The sequence below is a fragment of the Saccopteryx bilineata genome, chromosome 8, assembly GCF_036850765.1.
Source record: "Saccopteryx bilineata isolate mSacBil1 chromosome 8, mSacBil1_pri_phased_curated, whole genome shotgun sequence".
In the NCBI taxonomy this organism is placed as follows: domain Eukaryota; kingdom Metazoa; phylum Chordata; class Mammalia; order Chiroptera; family Emballonuridae; genus Saccopteryx; species Saccopteryx bilineata.
The window spans coordinates 53,838,276-53,861,287 of NC_089497.1; the positions used below are offsets into that span (position 1 = coordinate 53,838,276).

The 23,012-nt window shown below is 48.4% G+C and overlaps 1 protein-coding gene across 24 annotated transcripts in view; it reads left to right on the forward strand.

The window, feature by feature from the left end:
- Positions 1-23,012, forward strand: part of KALRN (kalirin RhoGEF kinase) — a 735,103-nt gene that overhangs the window by 308,605 nt on the left and 403,486 nt on the right. For 23 of the 24 annotated variants that reach the window (XM_066240737.1, XM_066240739.1, XM_066240742.1 and 20 more), the window contains exons 7-9: positions 3,166-3,357; positions 7,730-7,861; positions 10,889-11,119. In XM_066240737.1, coding sequence (XP_066096834.1) covers positions 3,166-3,357; positions 7,730-7,861; positions 10,889-11,119 — 555 coding nt within the window. Of the gene's footprint in view, positions 1-3,165; positions 3,358-7,579; positions 7,651-7,729; positions 7,862-10,888; positions 11,120-23,012 lie in introns of those variants that run through there. The other variant, XM_066240732.1, reaches the window with a different exon arrangement.

Genomic DNA, 23,012 nt, shown 5'->3' on the forward strand with positions numbered 1-23,012 from the left:
GTTTTTAACTTGCTTTTATGATCACAGGCTTTCGGGGGTGAAGGGGCCTTGGAGGGGCGCCAGCCTCCCGCGCAGGAAGCTCCTTCCCGACATCCTGGCCGCAGGGGCTGCCTTCTGCAGCCCCCAGCGAGTTGCCTCTACACTGTCAAAACACTTACTTCATTTTGCTTTAAATTACAGTTATTTGAGGACTTTTGTTAAGTCTCAGCCATGATCCCCCAAGGGCAGGAATCCTGTCTCCTTCCTCTTTGATCTCCTGCAGCCCCCAACACGGAGCCTGGCCCATTCTCCATAAATATTTGACTGAGTGACAAGGTGTTAACAGCCTCAGGAAGGCAGCTACAGTCAGACATTTCTAATAACTGGAAAGTTCTTCCTAGAAGTGAGCAGAAAGAGGCCCCCTGTGTTCCCTGCAGGGGAGGATGTAAACAGATGGTGATGACAGAGGGCCAGGCGCCCACGAGATGTGCACGAGGGACCCTGGAGACAGCTTGGTGCCCTGCTCTTACTGCTTTTCTTTCTTCCCATCTGGCCAAAAAATACAAGGTCTTTCCCAGGACAGGAAAACCCTACACCCCTAGCCAGATCTGGGCAAATATGTGTGAGGGGGAGAGTTTCCAGGATTTGAGTCCAGTTTGGAAGGACAGCTGTATCACACAATCAGTGTCCCACCCATATCCTCTCTGCCCACCCTGGGTCCCTGCAGACGGTCCCCATGCACACCGAGAGCTTCCTTTGTTTCTTTGCCCCTGGTCACTCTCTGAACTGGGGAATGTGCTTGGCCTGTGTAGGTCAGGCTGGAGATGCCAGGGAGTTCCTCCAGGAGAGACCTTTAACTCTGAGCACGGGGAGGTGTTGCATGAATACCAGGGTCCCTCCCCTCCCAGTGGGACAGCTCAGAAGTGTGCTACATGGCCTTTCAGAAAGTGTCAGGGGGGATGACCCCCCAGTGGCTCCCAGCAGAGCCCACTCATGGATGCATCCTTTCTTCATTTCTCTCCCTGTCCTCATGGACTTCCCCACTCCCTCCCTGTGCTTCCTGGGGTCACACCCAAATAAGCCTCTGCCTCGGGGTCTGCTGTGGGGGAACCCAAACTGAGACAAAGACACAAGAAGGAAATTTGGAGGAATCCAAATGTTATTCCCTTAGAAGACAAAACTTTTAAAATCAGTACATGCTTTTTTTTCCTTTTCATTCCCTCTGTTTCTAAGTGCAGAGTTGGTTTTTCTGTCAGTTCTATAAATAGAGTCTAATTTTAAGTAGAATTGGTATCCTCTTTCAGAAAACAGGACTGATAATGATTCCTAACTCTCTGAAGGATAGTTATTTCAGATAACAAGAGTCCGTCACATTCTGATCTATTAAGGAAATGTACTATGTCAGAAAGAACTCAGGTCAGACTGAAGAAATAGATTATGCATGGGAGTCATTAGACGTCAGGATGGATTTGTGGTCACGCATGTCACTTAACCTTTTATACTTCCACAGAGACCTTTTAAATGGAGAAAGACCTTATCCATCTGGTTCAGGTTTGGGATGGAGTGCTTAGGAGAAAGCTAAGATGAATGGGGACCATGAGGGAAGAGAGAGAGAAAAATGAAGACCCTTCATTAAACATACCCAGTATTAGTGAGTTACCCCTGAACTAATAGAACCAAGAGGAAATGCTGTTGTTGAAGAATAGTTATTATCATTTGAGAAGATTTGTGACAGAGAACAAAGGTGTACAAGCCACCCTCATCCTTCCTCAGACATTGTGTGAGTCAGAAAAGCTCTCTTTGGGCGCCACGATATCACTTGATTGTTGTGACACCGCAGATAATTAATAGGAGATAGCAGTTAAAAATAACCGTGCTCACTAGTCTTACGTTTGTAGAGTTTTTCTTCAGTCTTGTGCCTTTCTGGAGAGTTTCCTACCAGCCTAGGAGGAAACAACGTATGTGGTGGTTATGAATTTTAATTGGCAATCGATGCTGGGAAGGAATGTGAACAAAACACAAGATGACAGGAGTCAGCAAAGCCAGGAGAGCCCCACAGACGCCTTTTGGGGTCAGGCGGGGAAATGTTCCTAAGTCAGGTAGACATAAGGGAAGGTTTAATGAGTTATTTTCAGCGTGGAATAATGTTGTGGCTTCAGATGCTTTCTTTATGTAAACTGTGACTGATGGCCAGTGCCCCTGCTCTTTTGTAGGAAGGAGCAGCGTGGAGGCAGCAAAGTCTGCACTTGATGATAGGAAGGTGTGGAGTTACTGTGTAATATATGTTCTCTGCCCTCTTTGATGTGCACCGCTGCCCTGTTGTAGGTGGCGATACTGCCCTGGGTACAGCTCTCTCCTGAGCATAAGAGATGCTTTTTTTTTTCTTTTTCGTATTTTTCCAAAGTTAGAAGCAGGGATGCAGTCAGACAGACTCCTGCATGTGCCCGACTGGGATCCACCCGGCATGCCCACCGGGGGGGGGGGGCGATGCTCTGCCCATCTGAGGCGTTGCTCTGTTGTGGCTGGAGCCATTCTAGTGCCTGAGGTGGAGGTCATGGAGCCGTCCTCAGCACCTGGGCCAACTTTGCTCTAATGGAGCCTTGGCTGCAGGAGGGGAAGAGAGAGAGAGGAAGGAGAGGGGGAAGGGTGGAAAAGCAGATGGGCGCTTCTCCTGTGTACCCTGACCGGAAATCAAACTCAGGACTTCCACACACTGAGCCGACGCTCTACCGTTGATCTAACCAGCCAGGGCCATAAGAGGTACTTTTGCCTCCACCAGCTTTTGCCCTAATCTGAGCCATCTTGGCACAACCTCATAAGATGATAGTGAGGTTTACTAAGGGAGTCCATGCAGTGTGACTGCATTTATATGCATTAATAGTTGGCACAAAAACTATGCTGGTCCCCAGAATGAAAAGCTTCAGTTACTGTACCTGCTATATGTTGAAATATTTTTAAAAATATTTTGTTGATTTTTTAGAGAGAGGGAGAGAGAAATGTTGACATTTTATCATAGATGAAGATTTTCCTTGGGCCAAAAATGAATTTGGTAGTGTGGCCTCTACCATCCTCTCTCATACTTTTTATTTGGGTAGCTCCTTCCCCAAATCCTCACCCCCGAAGTGTGTAGTGGCTGCCTGTTGTTCAGCCTGTCCCACTAAGGGCTCTCTCTCCTTTGCTTCCCAGAATGCCTATGTCAACATCAACCGCATCATGTCCGTGGCCTCCCGCCTCTCTGAGGCTGGCCATTATGCCTCGCAGCAAATCAAGCAGATTTCCACACAGCTGGACCAGGAGTGGAAGAGCTTCGCAGCCGCCCTGGACGAGCGCAGCACCATCCTCGCCATGTCGGCGGTGTTCCACCAGAAGGCTGAGCAGGTGAGGCCAAGGGAGCTGCTCAGGTTGCTGTGGGTGGGACGGGTGGAGGACCCGGGGAAGGGCAGAGTGGGAGGATATATACACTTTGTGGGGAGCTCCTCTTCTCTTTGAAACACTGAGGACTGAAGACCCTGCTGAGTGGTTGCAGCAATAACCCAAGTCTACCACTTTCATGGGCCCTGTGTACATAAACATTGGTGGCTTTGCTTATTATCCAAACAAGAAGGAACCTAGGGTATTTACATTCCCCTGGGTGGTTTATTGTTGTGTGTGCTTGTGTGTGTTGACTGTCTGCTTCATTTGCATTTCTTGAGCATAGACCAAGGGGGTGAAACTACACTGATCATAGAGTCCTGAGAGCAGAGGAACACTAATTTACATGAAACATTTGCTATGGATAATAATAATGTAACAATAATACAGTAGCTAGAAATAACAATGACTGGTTCTCATTTACATACTGCTGTTGGCCAATGATATTCCTAATTTTACAGAGAGGAGCACTAAAGCTCAGAGAGATTAAGTGACCAGCCAGTGGTGTGTTGGAGCTGGCTCTAACTAGATCACGGAGGTTCAATTGTTAACATTTCCAGAATTTGGTGACCTGGTTGTTAAATATATCCATTGCTTAAAACTAAATTTACATTAAGTATGTCACATTAAAAACAAAACCAATAAATACTCAAAGCTTATTACACCCCAATTATTTTGCTACATCTTATTATCTACATTCTTGATGTTATTTATATCTATTTGGAAATTTATACCTATGGTGGAAATCTATGCAGTGTGTGCCACCAGTCATCCCTTCATAACGCCACATGTGGTGACATCACATGGGTAGCTTGAAATAGACCAAGGTAGGAGCTTTTACACCATGGAGATCATCAAATACTACAAACAGGCCATGGCCAATTGGCTTAGTGGATAGAGCATCAGCCCAGCATTCATACGTTCCGGGTTTAATCCCTGGTCAGGGCACACATGAGAAGTGACCATCTACTTCTCTTCACCTCTCTCTTCCCCTTCTGTCTCTTTTCCCCTCTCGCAGCCAGTGGCACAATTAGTTCAATCATCAGCCCTGGGTGCTGATAATAGCTCTGTTGGTTCAAGCTGAGCATCAGCCTCAGGTGCTAAAAATAGCTCAGTTGATTCAAGCACCAGCTCCAGACAGGGGTTACCGGATGGAGTCTGGTTAGGGTGTATGCAGGAGTCTGTCTCTCTATCTCCCCTCCTCTCACATAAAAAAAGAAAATTCTATAAACCAAGGCTTGATTTATTGTTTTATTGATTGTCCAGAGTCTTAAAAGAATGAGGGAGAAAATATTTAAAAGTGCAGGAAAATTAAAAATGTGTCTTGTCTGTCACTCTTACATCATGAATAACGCACAGAATTGAGGAGATGGTCCTCTGATATTCAAAGACTGTTGTTCCATTCAGCAGAGAAGTCCCTCATGTCATGGATGGACAAGTGATGTCTGACATAAGCCTTTAGGTATTTTCACTTTTGTCTTACACCAGCATAAGTGAAACTTACAACCAGCTTTAATGTTGATACTATGCAAGTATATCACATACAAAGGCATCCTGTGAGAATTTGCAATAAAGAATATTGTGTATGTTATTATTTTGTGTAAATTATGTGCTACATATCTTTTATGTTAGTAAAGTTTATAATATATGTTTGTGTGTTCATATATATATATACACTAACACACTACTGTGAAATTCACACAATTTTTGGATAGCTGGGATTTCAACCCAGATGTGTCTAACATTGAAGTCTGTGGTCTTAACCTCTAAATTTCTTTTTTTTTTTTTTGTATTACACTTCGTAGTGGAGAGCTAGGCACAGGGTCGTACCTTAAGTCTTTCCCTCTGTTACCACCTAACATGGAAGGCAGTATGGGATAACTGAGAGTCCGGGCTTGGCAGACAGACAAGTGCAGGTTCTGACCACAGCCCCATCCTTCATTAACACGTACGCAGGTCATCTCACCATCCTGAGCTTGTTTCCTCATTTCTAACATGGGGATAATCACAGATCTCCCAAGCGCGGTTCTAAGGCTTAGCGACGGTGTCCAGTGTGCTTTTATTTTATTTTCTTATAAATAAATTTTTATTAATTTTAATGGGGTGACATCAATAAATCAGGGTACATATATTCAAAGAAAACATGTCCAGGTTATCTTGTCATTCAATTATGTTGCATTCCCATCACCCAAAGTCAGATTGTCCTCCATCATCTTCTATCTAGTTTTCTTTGTGCCCCTCCCTCTCCCCCTCTCCCTCCCCCTCTCCTCCTTCCCCCCACCCCCGTGACCACCACACTCTTGTCCATGTCTCTTAGTCTTGTTTTTATGTCCCACCAATGTATGGAATCATGCAGTTCTTGGTTTTTTTCTGATTTACTTATTTCATTCCGTATAATGTTATCAAGATCCCACCATTTTGCTGTAAATGTTCCGATGTCATCATTTCTTATGGCTGAGTAGTATTCCATAGTGTATAAGTGCCACATCTTCTCCAGTGTGCTTTTAAGTGGCAGATTCTCCTGTGGGTATTTGTTCAGCATGCTGTCCTGCTGTTTTGTGTTTCCTCCACTGTGCAAGTTTCCCCCGAGACCTTCCTGAAGACTAAGACAGTTGTGTCACAAATCAAGGGCAGCCCAATACATTGAGAAGAATCTAGCCGTGTGTTTTTTTTTTAGATGATGGTGGTAGTGACCGATTGTGACTGGTTCATACTTAGGACCATGAAACTATTTATATCTAGTCTCCTATTCTGTGTCCATCCACATCACTTGCACACTTTATTGAAGGTTCATTCAGATTGGCAAGGGAGACTCCATGCTTCCTTCTCTGTCTCTCTTTCCTTGAGCTCAGCATTTTGTGAGGTCTGCTATAGGACTCTTGTTAGAGTATTACAGAGTAATCTTAAGAACTTTAAGGAGGTGCTCCCCTCACATATGATACATGAACGTCAAGTTGTTTTCAGGTTTCTTTGTAAAATGGTCATTGGTGGAGCAAAGAAGCTTCTGAGATGTTATCAAGTGCATGCAGTCTGATATTGGATTGCACCTGGCACTCCTCCAGAATTTTTAAGAGATGTCCTAATGTTATTTTAAAAAACAACAACAAAAACATGCAGAGTGAAAAATCAGCCACAGCAGCCAACAGCCCAGGGACTGAAAGCCGACAGCGACACCGAGACCAGAACTCTAGCAGCTGCAGAAAGCGCAGCGCCGGAACTGAGAGCGGCGGCGACTCACACCGATGGGCTGCTGATTTGGTTTGGATCAGGGGCAGTTTTATCTGTATCTATTTTTAATGCAGTTTGCTCAGGGATTACCAGTTCTTCAGGGAAACTCATAAACTGTGATTCTCTTTAGCTAAGGGGGAGGAGGGGAACATACCACATGACGGAGTCAAGTTTATTTTTTTTTCAGTGTGTTTATTTAGGCAGCTCTTTATTGTCCTCGTCTGGGCTGTTCTAGGCAATGAGATAAAAAGGCATTTAAGGAAATTAATTTGAAAGGAGCTGTGCACCCGGGCGAGAGGAATCACAGTCAAAACCATTGCAGACTGTTGGGTGAAGGATTATTTGCATCTTAAAGGTGTGTTTTTCCAGCCTGTGAATCTGAGTGGTTTTGGCTGGCTCACGCTTTGTGCACAGCAACCCATTGTCTTCCACAGTTGTTAATTTTCACTTTTAAATAATTTGATAGCTGTCAAGATCTGTATCTATCACATTCCGGGAGCCACTGCCACCACAGACACAGGGTGGTCTGTCTCCCTAAACTGCCCCTCCTGTCTCGCAGCCCTAAGGGTACTGACCCAATCCCAGGGACCTTCTTAAGGGTTAATCTTCATTCCTTGTTGGAAAGATGTTTGCAGGCTCCCTAAGGGGCCTATATGACATGTTTTTTGCTCCTCTTCACAATTCAGCATAAGCGCTATTCAGTACTGTACCTGTATGGAAACATCCCATTATATTAATTGTAGCCCCTCACTTGTGCCTGTGAGTGTGCACAGGACAAGTCTCTCTCTCATGTACACATGCAATGTAGTGAGCTGTTTGCACACCTGTGTTTTATCGTCAGTGCATAGATACAACATGCAGATAGCTCCCACCCCCGGCAGTTTCATAATAGTCATCTTTGTTTGTGGAAACCAAACTTCCTAAACAGGTCTGACTTCTTACTTGGAGTTAAAGTTTGTATAATGAAAAAAACCCTCCACCCTCTGCGGCGGTCTCTGAAGGCTTGCCGAGGTCCGGCTGTTTCCTCCCAAGGTATCTGACTACCTCTGCCTAATTTGCCCACCGCTCACCCCCAGTTCCCCTCACTGACCCAGCTGGCATCTCATTCCAGTTCCTGTCCGGAGTGGACGCCTGGTGCAAGATGTGCAGTGAAGGTGGCCTGCCATCCGAGATGCAGGACCTGGAGCTGGCGATCCACCACCACCAGTCCTTGTATGAGCAGGTGACTCAGGCCTACACAGAGGTGAGAACCAAGCAGGACCCCCAGGGGTCCGCAGTGTGTAAGTAGGTGGGCGGGTGGCGAGAGCACTGGCCTACACTCTGTGGAAGAGCCTAGGTTGGACTAAGAAAAAGAGAGGTCATACTTCTGTCTTTGGAGACTCTTTAAGATCTTTGATCTAGGAATGATCATGTCTCCAGCCAGGAAGCAGAAAAAATGGGGCCACCAGCAGGTGCCATGTGGGGTATGTGCTCACGCATGCACACACACCTCTCACCGTATGTAGGAAGGTCAGATTCTGTCCTCTGGCGGAGGAATCTGGGAAAGCCACACTGTGCTCCTCTGGACGGACTCTGCTTTCTGGCCGGTGCACGTGCGCCTGCTACTCCTTCATGAAGCAGCATATCACTACAAGGTCCAGAGAACACACCCCAGGGTGGAGGTGTGTGTTTGCAGCAGAAGCTGCCGTGGAAGTGGAAGACAAACTATCTAAGACTATTCCATTGGAAAAAGTCAAAGACTAGGGTCGCGATTCAAAGTTAAGATGGGGAAAAACACTTCTTGATCTTTGTTTCTTTCAAAGCAAAAGGGCATAGAGGTGAATCTGTGCGCACACACCCGTCAGTAGGTTTGCTAACTGGCGTGGATTCTGAGCCAGGCGGCTGGGGGGTAAAGAGACAGGCTGATTCAGGAAGCTGGATGAGGAGGGGAGAGTGAGTTCACATCTGGCCCGTGGCTTTCTTCTGGGGCAAGGTCAGTTAGAGCAGAGTTCCCCAAAGCGGATTCCTGGGCCACAGGCCTTGGGCTCACCTGAGATGTTTGTTAGAGGTCCAGATTCCTGGGTTCCACCCCAGACTGAATCAGAATGTCAAGAAGTGGGATGTGGCACCTACATTTTCCTAACTATTCCCCCAGGTGAGCTTGCTGCATGTTGCAGTCGAAGAAGCAGTGACTTCTGGGTGAGACTGAGGGTTTTGTCATTGTTTGCACCTCGGCTTCCCTGCCAGCTGTGTGACTGGGGGCAGGCTGTTCACCACCCTGGCCTCAGTTTCTTCTGTGAAATGGAGGTGATAACACCTGCCTTGTAGGGGAGTTTTATTTAAGAGTTATAAAGATAATGCATGAAATGAAATGTGCCTGGTGCCATGTGCCTGGCAGTGGTACGTGCTAAACATACCAACAGGCTTGTCGTTATAGGAGGCGGAGAGGACAGCCGGGAGCCAGCCTGGTCCCCTCAGCTCTGATCCGCGTGGCCCACGGCTTTCTCTCTAACAGAACTGGGCCTCTGCCCAAGGGCCAAGAATCTCTAAATCTACTTCTTATTAACTAGAGTATACAAAATAAATTAACCTTGTACTCACATGTTTCACATGTATGGGGTATAAGTATAATCAGAAATATAGCTACAGTGTTTCTCCCCCTTGATTCTCAGGCCCCAGCCTGTGGGACGTAGACAGTGTCTCCCAGCCCACTTTGGAGGTCAGCCTCCTGCAGATGTGGACGGAGGCAGAATACCGGAACTCATGTGGACTTGGATTTCAGGACTTGGCCCTCGTCTCTGGCCAGCCTGGACAGTGCAAAAGACAGCATTGCTTAGCAGTCCCTGAAGAGAGCACTCCTGGTGTAGCTGTAGCGTGTCTGTGTTACGCCTGGCTCGGCAGGGGAGGCATGGTGGATCGGGGTGGGTAGTGGTGGTCTCCTAAACTGGCCGTATTCCTTCAGCCAGGTGTCCTCTCTTGTCTCTGCTGTACTCTCTCCCAGCCCTCCTATTACTCACGCTCCACAGGCTCTTCTGCGGCCCCATGAGTGGGGGTAGTGACAGGTGCCTGTGTTCCTGACCACCCCCCAAGCTATTATCAGGGTGTGGAGGTCGGGTGAGGGGAGGCCACAAGCCCAGCAAACACTTCCCCTCATTGTCACAGGCTGGACATGGGAGCACTCCCCCTTCCACAGCTGAGCGAGAGGAGAAGACCATTTCACTGCACAGCACTTTGATTTCATTGTTAACCAAATTAATTTGGGGTTTGAAAGTTCCTATTGATTCTCTAGTTGCCATTGTTCTCAGTTTGAAAGACATAGGCTCTGCTGGATACTCTACCAAGCACTGGAGACCCCCAGGTGTCAATCATAGGAGGCCACTGTCCAGAATTCTTGGTGCCTATAATTGTGCCAAAATTCCAGGGAGGAATGACAGGGAGTGTCCCCCCACTCATCTCAGCCCTGAGGGTGGGTGTGGGGAACCCAGGAGCATGGCCGATGTGTCTTCCATCTTAGGATCCTTTTTCTACCTTGCGTATTCCGGGAAGATGGGGATATCACCTCCTTCAGGAGAAAAAAGGGAATTATATAGAAGGAGAGCAAAAGAAGGATCAATATAGAAGAAAGAAAATGAGAAGGAAATAAAGAGGGCAGGAGAGAAGTGGTGATGATGAGGATAGAATTGGTAGCCAGTCTGGGCTGGGCCCCGTCTAAGTGTCCTGCGCGTGTTAACTCGGGTGATCCTCACCACAGCTCTGAGGTGTGCACCATCGCTAGCCCTGCGAGTTCCTCAGGCGAAAACCGAGGCCCCAAGGCGGCAGACAGCTTGTCTCTGGCCACACAGCTCCACGCTTGCAGCCAGGTGGAGGAAGGCGAGGAAGAAATAAGGGGAGAGGTTCATGGTGTTGACGTATTTCAGCTTCATTTCTGGAAAGTTCTGCTGCCTGACCTGTTAGTGAGTCACTCAAAATATCTACCAAGTGCCATGTGCCAGGCACTGTCCCAGGAGTTTGGGAGACGGGCAGAGTCCCTGCCCTCCCCCAGCGGACATGCACAGGGAGAGAGACTGATCCTGCAGTTTCAGACACCTGGCTGCCACCCCTGCAGCTTCTCTCCCCCAGGACTCCGGGCACTCCGGCTGCACTGGGCTGCAGGCTGGGCACCATGGCGGCTCTGGCTGTCATGGTCTGGGTAGGATTCTCAGTCCCAGGCTGGGACCTCAGGCTAACCCTCCATGACTCCGCCCTGTCTGCCACTCTGCTCCCTTGATGTGACCCTCTTCCCTTCCTGCAGGTCAGCCAGGACGGCAAGGCCCTGCTGGATGTGCTGCAGCGTCCCCTGAGCCCTGGGAACTCTGAGTCCCTCACGGCCACAGCCAACTACTCCAAGGCGGTGCACCAGGTGCTGGACGTGGTGCACGAGGTGCTGCACCACCAGCGGCGCCTCGAGAGCATCTGGCAGCACCGCAAGGTGCGGCTCCACCAGCGCCTGCAGCTCTGCGTCTTCCAGCAGGATGTGCAGCAGGTAGCAGGCCCCTGCCCAGCGCCACCCGGGCCGGCGGGCGGGCGGGCGCGTCCCTGACCTGGCGGATTGCCTGGGTTATGAAGAGAAGGGGGCAGTTCAGCCCTCGCTGCACCCCCCGCCCCAGTAAAACCATCTGGACTTGGTAATTGCATGCTTCTCACCTAAGCAGCTGTATAGACTGGGCCTTCTCAGCTGTGGCTTGAGGGGGGCGACTCAGCCTGAGGAATACAATGTCATGCAGTCATATGACATAGTTTTCTTTGGGGAGAGCTTGACTCTCACTCAGGCATGAGCTTTCTGGACAGTTCAAGGGCCTGGGGGTTATCTGAGCATGGTCGGGGTTGGACCGCACGTAAAACGAGTTCACTGCTTCATCAGGTGGTCTGCTCGAGTGTGGGGTGGGGTGGGATACAGGGCCTTTAGGGGGTTCTTTGGCAAGACTGGACTTGAGAAACCAGATTTAAAGCATAGGCTGTTGCTGACTGGATGTCCTGTAATTAGAGGTTATTTCGGACTTAATCTGTCTTTTTGTATCATTATACCAGTCATGGCTTTTTCCTTTACCGCAAATGACAAAGATATGCTTGTGTTTCTGACTTTAAAAGGACAGCTTGCCACAAATGTCCTTTTGGATGAAATCTCCCATTCTTTTCCCTTCATGCTTTCTCTGTCTGTCTCCCTGGGGACCCGGGGGCCTGGCTCTGAGGACTGATATGTGAGGGGAGGGGAGCCAGTGGGAGCTGAGGACTGAGGAGGAGGCCTATCGTCTCCCTGCTGATTCACTGTGGTGGCAGGAGTGGGGTCACTCGTGTTATTAGACTTTTCTGTAACTGCCGCATAATTTGAAAATAACATGTATGAAATGATATGTCACTGTCCTTCCTTCTCTTCTGTGGTATTGGCCAGGTGTAACCCAAAAGTGTATCAGAATATACTACATGGGAACCCGAGAGCCCACTGGGCATCTTCAGAGTGCCGGTCCTTTCGCAGCTGTTGTTGGGAGGGCCCTGGGGGGGGGGGGTTGAGATGGAGGCAGGGCCGGTCCTGTCACCAGCTGTGACACCCCCTGGGCTTGGGGTCACTGTACAGTGAGTCCCAGGAGTAAACAGGCCTTCAAGAGTGTCCCCCATTCTTGGGCTGCCCTAACTTCCCTGCAGCCTCCCACCCCCTTCTTCAACTGGGGCAGTGATGGAGTCATCAGAGGCAACGCCTAAGGAAAGACGGGCACCGCTGATGTGCTGGCCCAGCTCCGACCCCCTGCAGGGCCTGCTGGGGGTGCAGAAGCAAAGGAACCCATTGCCTGCCCTGCCATCTGGGGCTGTCCGGAGAAATACATCGTCCCTGCGCACAGGAGAGCGCGGAGACCATCCGTGACTGAAACAGAGGGAGGCGCCGGCCTCCAGAGGCACACGGGGCGTTACTGCTTCTGGGAGCTCTGAGCGGCTCAGAGATATCAGGTCTCTGGGCTGCACAGCTTTCTGGGTGTGCTCTTTGCCTGCCTCCTGTCTTCATGGCTGTTGTGCCAGGATGGGCGCTGGAAAGGGGCGTGTGGGCTGCGAGGAGGGTGGGAGAAGGCCTCCCTGACAGGAGGGCTGCAGCCAGACTTGAACTGACTGCTGGACTTCCCTGCGGCCACTGTGACATCTACACTACAGCTGTGAAGGGATGTAATAAAACCGCTGTGGCTGTTCTACATCAGGCTCTTAGAAATGGGAGCGTTTCTGGAAGTGCAGCCCCGTTAATTTCTCTCTACTGCACCAGTCAGCTTGTGGGCACTGAGGAAGGGCAGGCAGAAGGGGACGAGGAGGACGTGAGGGGGTTTGCATTGCCCACGAGAACTGAATTCCCCAGGGTGGTCATTCCATTGTCCTCCTCGGGTTATGTGAACATGACTTCGGGAACATCACCTCATTCGCCAGTGTCCCATTCTCTATCTCATCATGGAGCTGACACTAGGACAGATGCTCAAAGAAAAATGTGTAAAACAAAGGCTACCAAACCTGGTGATGACCTCAAATGTGCACCTGACCCCCAGACAGCCATTAGTGTCCGCCACGTGTCTGAGAGGGTGTTTCAGAGGGGGCTGGAAAAATGCACGCAGTGGTTAGTGAAGGACTTGGACTTTGAGCTCCTGACTTTCAGAAATTTTATACTTACTGTTTTTTATGTTTTATATATTTATTATATAAAAATTCATATATTTTATGGAGTAGCATAAACTTTATTTACTGATCAAATTTGCATGTTTCATCTTTTCTATTACAATTTTTTTTGCGAGAGAAACAGATAGACAGACAGACAGGAAGGGAGAGATAAGAAGCATCAACTCGTAGTTACGGCACTTTGGTTGTTCATTGATTGCTTCTCATACGTGCCTTGACTGGGAGCTCAAACTGAGCCAGTGACCCTTTGTTCAAGCCAGCGGCCCTGGGCTTCAAGCCAACAACCTTGGGATCATGTTGATGATCCCACACTCAAGCCGGCGACCTCGGGGTTTCAAACCTGGCACCTCACTGTCCCAGATATGCTCTCTCCACTGTGCCACCACCAGTCAGGTTATAGTATTTTCTTGAGAGTGGAAACCGTGGCTTCTTCCTCTCTGTTCCCCTTACAGCTCTTAGCTGTGTCTGGCATGAACCTGGGGTTCTCTTTACTTTTGCTTATGTGAGCAGAAATTAACATTGGAGGACCCCAGTTTCTGCTTCTGTGAAATAAACACCAGTTAACGCTCCCTTTAAACACACTAAGTAGTTGCCGGTGAGTAGCTAGAGTCTACCTGCTGGCATTGTGCTGTGGAAGTCTTGAGGACTGCGGATAGTTATAGTAGCTCAGGCAGACAACACAGACATACCCTCAGAGTATCCTGGTGCTTGTCAGTTACTCAGCTGGAGCCTCGCAGTTGGCCCAGCACTTTGCTTGGTTCTGGCAAGATGCCTGGTTAGTTAGAATGGCATAAGACACACGCATTTGAAAATATCTTCGAGAGCATGCCAGTCAGTGTGCAGGGCAATAGAGTACTGATGGAACAGTTACAGGCAGAGGTGTCAGAAGTCAGCTGGTGTCCTGAAGGAGAGAATTGATTGAACCGTATATACCCTGGATCTAAGACACCTGAGCACATTTGGGGTCCAGAGCTGTTTACTCAGCAGCCTAAGTGAGAAGCTTGTGAGCGAGACGCAGTGCCTGGTGCAATACAGAGTCCCAGATTATTAGGCATTCAGCACACATGGGCTCTGGAGTCAGACAGCTGGGTTTCAACTTACTCTGACAGATCTTGGCTGTGTGATCTTGAGCAGGTTGCTTCACCTCGAGTGCTTCAGTTTCTTCTCCTCCAGGGTAGGGACACTCATAGCACCTCTCTCACCAGACTGAATGATATACAGGTACGGGGTTTCGCCCAGCGCCTGCCTAGCATGTAGTAAATCCTCCATGAATATTGTCCAGGTTGTTGGTCACATCCTCTTTGAGTAGTACTTGGGCGCCCCCTGGTGCTCGTGCTATTGGGGACCATCAGCATGATGCTCCTGTTTCTACAACTGTTTTGTGGGTCTTCTGAGTTCCATTTCATTCAGTGATGAAATCTCAGAGCTGTCAAGGACTTGGAAGAGCATTCAGTCGAACCTACTCCATGGTTGAGCAAATTGAGGCCCAGAGATGTAAAGTAACTTGGCCATAACTGCACAGCCAGTTAATGATCATGCTGGGCCCAAAAGCTAGGTCTCCCGGTTCCCAGTCCAGGTGTCCGACGGCAAAAGCAAACAAGAGAGGAGCGAGGAAGACGGAGCAGGAGAACTGGAGGAAGACAGGAAGCACACACTCATACTAACAGAGGGGACAATGACAGACAGACACATACACCCCAAAATAGGGAGGGAGAAGGAGAGACAGAGACAGATAAGAGGAAGAAATTTAAAGGCATAGTCAAGGAACAGACATACATGGGATGGGAGGAAAAAGAGAGAGAGGAAGGGGAAGGGGAAGCGAAGACAGCGAGAAAGAGACAGTGCCTGCCTGGCTCCTTGCCCCATTGTCACTTCAGGGGTGGCTGGTCTTTGCCCACATAGGAACCATTGCCCTTTCATGGTCCAAAGCCGAGTAAAAGCAGAGAGATGAGAACCAAAGATAGATGCCAGTGAAAATGAGGTTCCATTTAAACATCTGCAGTGAGAATTGGCCTAACACATCATCTGTGTGGTTGCCCTCCCTTGGGTCCCAGCAGGTGTACTTAAGGGATCACTCTGGAACTTGGGTTTGGTAAGCTGCAGAAAGGTGAATAGGACACTCCCGCCACAATCCTGCTAGTGGAATAACTTTCAGTACTACTGGTTTTCTGGTTTCCAGTGGGACAGTTCTGAGCAATAGCCGGAAGAGCGCTCCATGGCAGTGCCACCTGCCTCCACCTGTCTCTTGTGTTCCCCTGACTCTGCAGTTGCCATGGATGTGGAGGATCACTGCCCAGCCCGGACAGATCTGACTTTGTGGTGGGACAGACAGAGAGTAGCTGGAGCAGGCCACCCTGTTCCGCTTCCCCTTTTCTGTCTTCCCTCTCTGTTCTGTGCGAGAATAAATGATAAGGTGTTGTGGGACATTTGTTCTGTGCAAGGGGCCTGAGGGAAGACAGGGACACCTAAGGACATATGAATGGCACACAACTATCTGGGTTTGGGGCCAAAGAAGCAACACAACAGTGGTCTGGTGGAGTCAAAGCAGGGGAAGGTCCCTGTGGTTGGGGCTGGATTTGCACTGGCCCTTGGAGCTCAAGCAGAGGAGATGGGGATAGTGGTCCTGGGGAAGGCTAAGAAGCAGAGAGTTAAGCTACAGTCAGTGGACGGAAAGAGGAAGTCAAGCTGGGTGCCCCTCCTGGTAGTAAAACTGGGAGGCAAGGCTGGAAGGCTTAGGTGTGGTCTTGGTGGTTGTGGCGGACAGTAACATGTTTGAAGCTCCAATACACTCCCTTAAAAATAATGTCTTTTGTTTCTAAGCAGTCCAGTCAGGTGTGCTAGTGAGGGGCAGTATAGGCAGAATTTATATGGCTCAGTGACTTTTCAATCTGAATGAATACATTAATATTAAAGTCCCTAGTTCTTGTGTTACAAATGAATCTTACCTGTTTCTATTAGTGTTTCTGGAGCCTCACATGGAAAATTGTAGCTTTTACTATGTCAGCTTTTGCCTGCCTAAGAATGTATAAAAAGGATTTGAGAGTAATTTTTTTAAACTCCAGATAGTCAATCTTTTAGCAACTACAGTGACTGTAGCCCCTTAATCACACTAAACCAGCTTGGGCATGGTGTAATCCAACTGACAGCTTTGCGTAGTAAAAGATGAGCACTCTAGGTTGCACACAGGATGATTAGTCAGGAAAAATGTGACCAGAATGGTGGTAGATCTAGAAATTAACTCTTCCTGTAAGAAGGAGGGATCAAAGCATCTAAAACAGAAAGTGCTCAGGGTGTGGTCCCAGATGGATGTGGGGACACACACAAGGGGGAGTCATTCGAACTTTGAACTGGTTACTGGCTGGGTTGGGGAGGGGACTCACACATCAGAGAGATTGTTGGATTCCAGCCCTGAGGTTTTGTTACTGGGATTAAATATCTATGAAAGTTTTATTGTGGCCTGATCTGTGGTGGTTCAGTGGATAACGCGTCGACCTGGAACGCTGAGGTTGCCGGCTCAAAACCCCGGGCTTGCCTGGTCAAGGCACATATGGGAGCTGATGCTTCCTGCTCCTCCCCACTTCTCTCTCTCTCTCTCTCTCTCTTTTATTTTTTTTATTTTTTTTAATAATTTTATTTTTTAATGGGGTGACATCAATAAATCAGGATACATATATTCAAAGATAACAAGTCCAGGTTATCTTGTCGTTCACTTATGTTGCATACCCATCACCCAAAGTCAGATTGTCCTCTGTCACCTTCTATCTAGTTTTCTTTGTGCCCCTCCCCCTCTCCCTCTCTCTCCCCCTCCCCCCTCCCCCTGTAACCACCACACTCTTATCAATGTCTCTTAGTTTCACTTTTATGTCCCACCTACGTATGGAATAATGCAGATCCTGTTTTTTTCTGATTTACTCATTTCACTTCGTATAATGTTATCAAGATCCCACCATTTTGCTGTAAATGATCTGATGTCATCATTTCTTATGGCTGAGTAGTATTCCATAGTGTATATGTGCCACATCTTCTTTATCCAGTCATCTATTGACGGGCTTTTTGGTTGTTTCCATGTCCTGGCCACTGTGAACAATGCTGCAATGTGTCTTTACGTATCAATGTTTCTGAGTTTTTGGGGTATATACCCAGTTCTCTCTCTCTTTCTGCTCTCTAAAATTAAAAAAAAGAAACCTGTATAATTATTTTAACCAGTGTTACCCCAATAAAATTCAATTTTAAAAAAGAAAAAATAATTATTAAAAAAGTTTTATTGTTCAAAGCTCAAGATTCATCATCTTTATGAGTAAATATGATTGATCATCTAATCCCTTCATGTGCCTTTTCTTATTTAATCTGCCAACACTATAAGCCAGGTGATAGTTTGGTCCTCATTTTACTATGAGGAAATTGAGGCTTAGAAAGGAGAGGTAAATTTGCCCTTTAGTTTAATAGAGCAGGAATCCAAACCCAAGTTCACCTGCTCTGTGCTGGCACCTTGCTGGGTGATGGGGATGTGGAGAGACACAGCCCCTGCCCTTCAGGGGTGTATAATTTAGTGCTACGGCGTCATTGCTCAAAGGACCCTGGTGGATTACTTGGTCCGGAAGGCTGAGACTTGCCCGAGGTTGTAGAGCCTCTGGCCTCTGAGTCAGCCTCAAACGGCCTGTCCAGTAGAGCTACGCAGTCACACTCATACCCGAACACTCTTTCCACCTGTTCTGTCATTACAAATGCCCTCTTCAGTTATTTCTCACATGCATTTCCCTAAAACTGACACCACCCATTCTCATTTGTTTCTCACCATCATAATTATGTTAACTCAGCATTGCTGACACTTTTCTTTGTAGCGTATATCTTGAATAATATCCATTTTTCCATGGTAGTATTTAGCAGTATTAAAGTTTTCAGTTGAGTTTTTGATGGTGATAATGTTGTCATTCAAAGACATTCAAGCACATAATAGATTATTCTTTGGGCAGAGCAAATGCGCAGAAAGAGCTAAGGTAAGGCTCGGCTGAGCTGGGAGGCAGGAAGAGGGAAGAGGAGGGCTCCCCTCTCAGGGTTGCTTTCTGATTGGAGTGGAGGTACGGGAACTTTCCCATCTGCTTCTTCCATGTCACTGATTTGAGAAGGGAGCTCTCTGCCCCTCTCCCCATCATAGGAGGCTGGTACTGAGGGTCTGTCCCAGGCCACTCATGCATTCCCTAGCTAGAACTGGCAGAGGCGGGGAGTGAGCTCTAGGCTCGCCTCTGATACTCTCAGATCCTCCTGCCTGGGAATTGCTCGGACTCCTAGTACCCCTCTGTACTCCACAACCCCCCCCCCCATTCCTCTCTGCCCTGCTTTCTGTCCTCCTCTCTTCCCTGCCCCATCACAGCCTTCACCTTGGTGTCACTTTAACTTTCTGAATGCAGACTCTCTGACTGAAGAGTACTGCTTCCATGATGAGCACCAGGGTGCTCCATCAGGCAGGGTGGGGAGGTGGGGGGGGGTGCTGAGCGGCAGTGAGAGGAACAAGTCCCTCCCCAGGAGTTCCTGAGCCTTGAATGTCCTCTCTTCCTTTTTTATTATTAGGTTAGCAAATGACAAGATAGTCACCATCTAGGGTCACTTTTTTTTTTTATATCTACTATGTTCAGCATGGTCAACATGCTATTTCTGGAGCCTTGAATACCAGGTTAAAGGATAAAAAACTCAAACTTTATGATGAATGGGAAGCTACTGAAAGACTTTGAGCAGAAGACACGGGTGATGAGAATGAAGGTGTGAGGTATTTTGTTGCCATGGCGGGGGTGGGGGTGCTGGCTTGGAGTGGGAAGACCCTGGGAGCCACGGTCATCGTGTGGCTACAGAACATAAACTATGATGGAGCAAAGTTAGATTAGAGAGCATTTATGAAAAATATCACTGGAAATTGTTGTTCATTTTGTTATAGAAAACAAGGGAGATGTCTAGTGTGAATATGGAACTGTGTTTTTCAAAGTGTGGTTTTTGGACGCCTGACCTTAAAATTGGGCAGAGTGGAGGGCTTGTTAAAAACACAGCTTGTCTGGCCCTGTTATACCTCGCTATTTGATTCAGAATCTATGGGAAAGTGATGCCTATGTTTTAAAAGGAACCCCAGGGGATCCTTAAGCATTCTAAAATCTAAGAATCGCGGACTTAAATTCCAGCCTTCACGATGAAAGTATGGTGATGCCCTAAACAGGCATCAGGGCACCAGGGTGAGCAGGTTCTCTTGGGGTGGCAAGGACAAGACAAGTTCCAGTCACCCCAGCGTCCCCTGTGTCGGGAAGGGTCAGGTGTGTGATGGCTGGATGTGGAGGGGGACAAGGAAAGGAGGCAGCTAAAACTCTGGGTCTTCTGGTCTCTCAGCCAGCGTCCACCAGCATGGCATTTGTCAGGCGAAAGGGCCACCATCCACAGGGAAAGGGAGTCTACACTCTCTTTTCAGCTGAGCCCTCTCAGAAAATTGTGGCTCCTCCCATCACTGCAGGACATTTATTTGAATCATACTTGTCCCAAAGAGGGAACAAAAAGTGAATTGTTGGTGACTGGGCATTTCAAGTGGCGCCTGCACGCTATCCAGGAGGTACTGTCAGCGTGAGAGCCGCCCCCTTCAGCGCTGATGCTCATGCGCTGAGCACAGACGGAAATGATGAGTTGACGGACTTGTGGGTGCCCCTATGCATTGTAGGTACCTGAGCCTTCAGCAGAACACAATGTGCTGTAGACACCTGATGGTGTGTGAACTCCTCTACTGGCCTCAGGAATAACGGCTTTTTGAAGAGTGGGTGGCTGGGGCCGGAAGGGAGAGCTAAGGGAGAGGAATTCTTCTGTTTACGTAAACAACAAAATGTCTTACTTGTTTACTGTGGGTCAAATTATGACGCAAATTTAGTTATCGATTTCAAATAAGGTGATTGATCAGAGAGCCAGATGAGGGAATCAGAGAGTTGGGATTCTGGTTCCTCAACTGTTTGCCAAACATTTCCCTTTCCTTTCATGGTTCCTGCCCTTTATCCCATGGGAAGTTCTCAAATCAGACTGGCTGAGTTCATTCACTCATTTATTCAGCGGATATTCTTCGAGAACATAGCAGTGACCCAAACTGAGCTCCTGCCCACGTGGAGCTTATGCAGGGGGTAGAGAGAAAACACCACAAGGAAGGTCTAATAGTGATGGCCAGTGATGGGTGAGCAGACAGCTGACCGAATAAGCCATGGGACGTGTTGAAGAAGAGGGTCCAGGTAGATGAAATGGGACCTACAAGGTCCCTGAGACTAGAAGGAGCTGCGTGTGTTCATGAAAATGGGAGAATGGCTTACGCGACTGGTGAAAGGAGAACAGGAACAAGAGGGGAACAAATTTAGAGAAATGGGTTGGTTCCATGTCGTATTAGGCTTGGTAAGCTGTGGAGAGAATTTGGATTTTCTAAGTCTGATAGGAAACAATTGCAGTTTCAATAAGGGGTTTGCTGTGATTTGATTTATGTTTAAAGAACTAGGTCTGGCTCCTGCGTGGAGGGGCACGGCGAGGGCGAAAGGAGGAGCACCCTTAGGCAGCTGGTGGGGGAGTGCAGAGAGATGGGCTGGGACTGGGACGGTTGTGGCGGGGGCAGTGGACAGGACAGAGTGCACACGAAAGGCTCGCAGGCTGCAGGCGGAGCAGCCCGGTGACCTGCGGTGTCTTTTCCTGAGACAGGGAAGACGGGAGGAGGGGAGAAAGGCAGAAGGAAACAAAGAGTTCTGTTTTCAGTAGATTAAGTATGAGTTACCCATTATATGCCAAATTGGGGGGGGGGGGTAGAGAGTAGGCAGTTGACTCTCAATCTCAGGAGAGAAATTAGGGCTGGAACTGTGCCTGTGAAAATTACCAGCACGTTGGTAATGGTGAACCGTGGAACTGTTTGAGATCATCCAGGGAGTAAGACAAGAGAAAGAAGAGGTCCAGAACTGAGCCCATGGACATTCTGAAATGTGAGGCCTGACGGATGAGAAAGATGCAGGATATGGGACTGCAGGGGGTATCAGGGCGCCGGGGGAGTTCCCAGTGAGGATGGTGTCTGAAGAGCTAATGAAGAAATGTTTCCAGAAAGGGTAGGCTTTTCCTCTTAAGTAGAGCTGAGCAAGGTAGGCATCTCCTCAGGGTGAGGCTGACGATGGCTCTGGTGGGAGCGCTGCCCAGCACTGGAAGTCCTCAAGGAAGGGTGGTCGGCGTGAGTGAGAAGGGAATCCCTGGGCAGGGACAGCCTGGTGCAGGGTGTCAGAGCCCAAGCAAGGCGAGCAGAGCATCTATATAGAGAGCTTGGCTGAGCACAGGTGCAAAGACTGAGCAGGCTTGGAGGGCCATCCACGAGGGGCGGGGGCTGTGATGTGCCGTGTGCCAGCCTGGGCAGAGTGAGGAACACATCCATGTGGGGAGGGCAGCCAGCTTAGAGGACCAGAGTCCAAACAGAGTAAGGAGGTAGTCCACAGAGAGGGCTGACCAGCAGAAGTGTATTAGGAAATGGTCTTGGAATTGATTCCTGAAGAAGGGGAGGGAAGAAGAGGATTAAATAGAGATAAAGTTGAGCTACGATGTCATCTCAAGAGAATTCCCAGCCACATACAGGGCATTCTGAAGATTGGGTGACTATCAGAGCTGTCCCAGGTTGGGTAAAGAGAGCTAGTTTTTATGCGCAGGAGTTCCTCAATAAACACAGGCCGGCCCTGGCCGCTTGGCTCAGCGGTAGAGCGTCGGCCTGGCCTGCGGGGGACCCAGGTTTGATTCCCGGCCAGGGCACATAGGAGAAGCGCCCATCTGCTTCTCCACCCCTCCCCCTCTCCTTCCTCTCTGTCTCTCTTTTCCCCTCCTGCAGCCAAGGCTCCATTGGAGCAAAGTTGGCCCAGGTACTGGGGGTGGCTCTATGGCCTCTGCCTCAGGCGCTAGAATGGCTCTGGTTGCAACAGAGCAACGCCCCAGACGGGCAGAGCATCGCCCCCTGGTGGGCATGCTGGTGGATCCCAGTCGGGCGCATGCAGGAGTCTGTCTGACTGCCTCCCTGTTTCCAACTTCAGAAAAAAAAATAAAAAAGAATTACAATAGGAGTATGGAGCTAGAGACATCCGTCCCAAAGTTGTATGTTGGGGGAATGAGTCTGAGTAGAGTTCAATATGTCTGAGTTGAGTAGAGTTCAATATGTCTTAAGCAAAGCTCTCTATGCTGAGTACCATGCTGTGTCTAGAAATCATAAGGTCAGAGTCTAGTGGGAGAGACAGGCTCATGGGCAATAATTGTGGTTTGAACAGAATTGGAGAAGAGGGACATCACACTGGCCTGGGTGGGTTATTAAAGAGAAAAGCCTTTCCAAAACTAGTGATTTTGAGATGGTGTTTAAGGATGAGTAGGAAGGAGCCTGGAATATGGATATGGGAGAAACAAGATGTGGACATTTCAAGTAAAGTTAAACACAGTGACAGCAAAATTCAGGAGGTGAGCAGCAGCTTTTGGGGTGTTTAGGGGTGATGCAGAAACTTAATGGAGGTGGGATTGAAAGTAGGGTGGGTCTGGCCAATTAGGACTCAGGGTGTCAGGTTGAGGGGTCCGTCAAAAGCTATAGCCCAGTGAAATGCCCTTAAAGGAATGCAGGGTTAATTTCATTTAAGCCTAAATTTGTATTCTTCAAATGGATTTGCTGTCCCTAATTTTTATTAGGATCCAGCTATATTAACAGTTTAGAATTTATTTTTAAACCA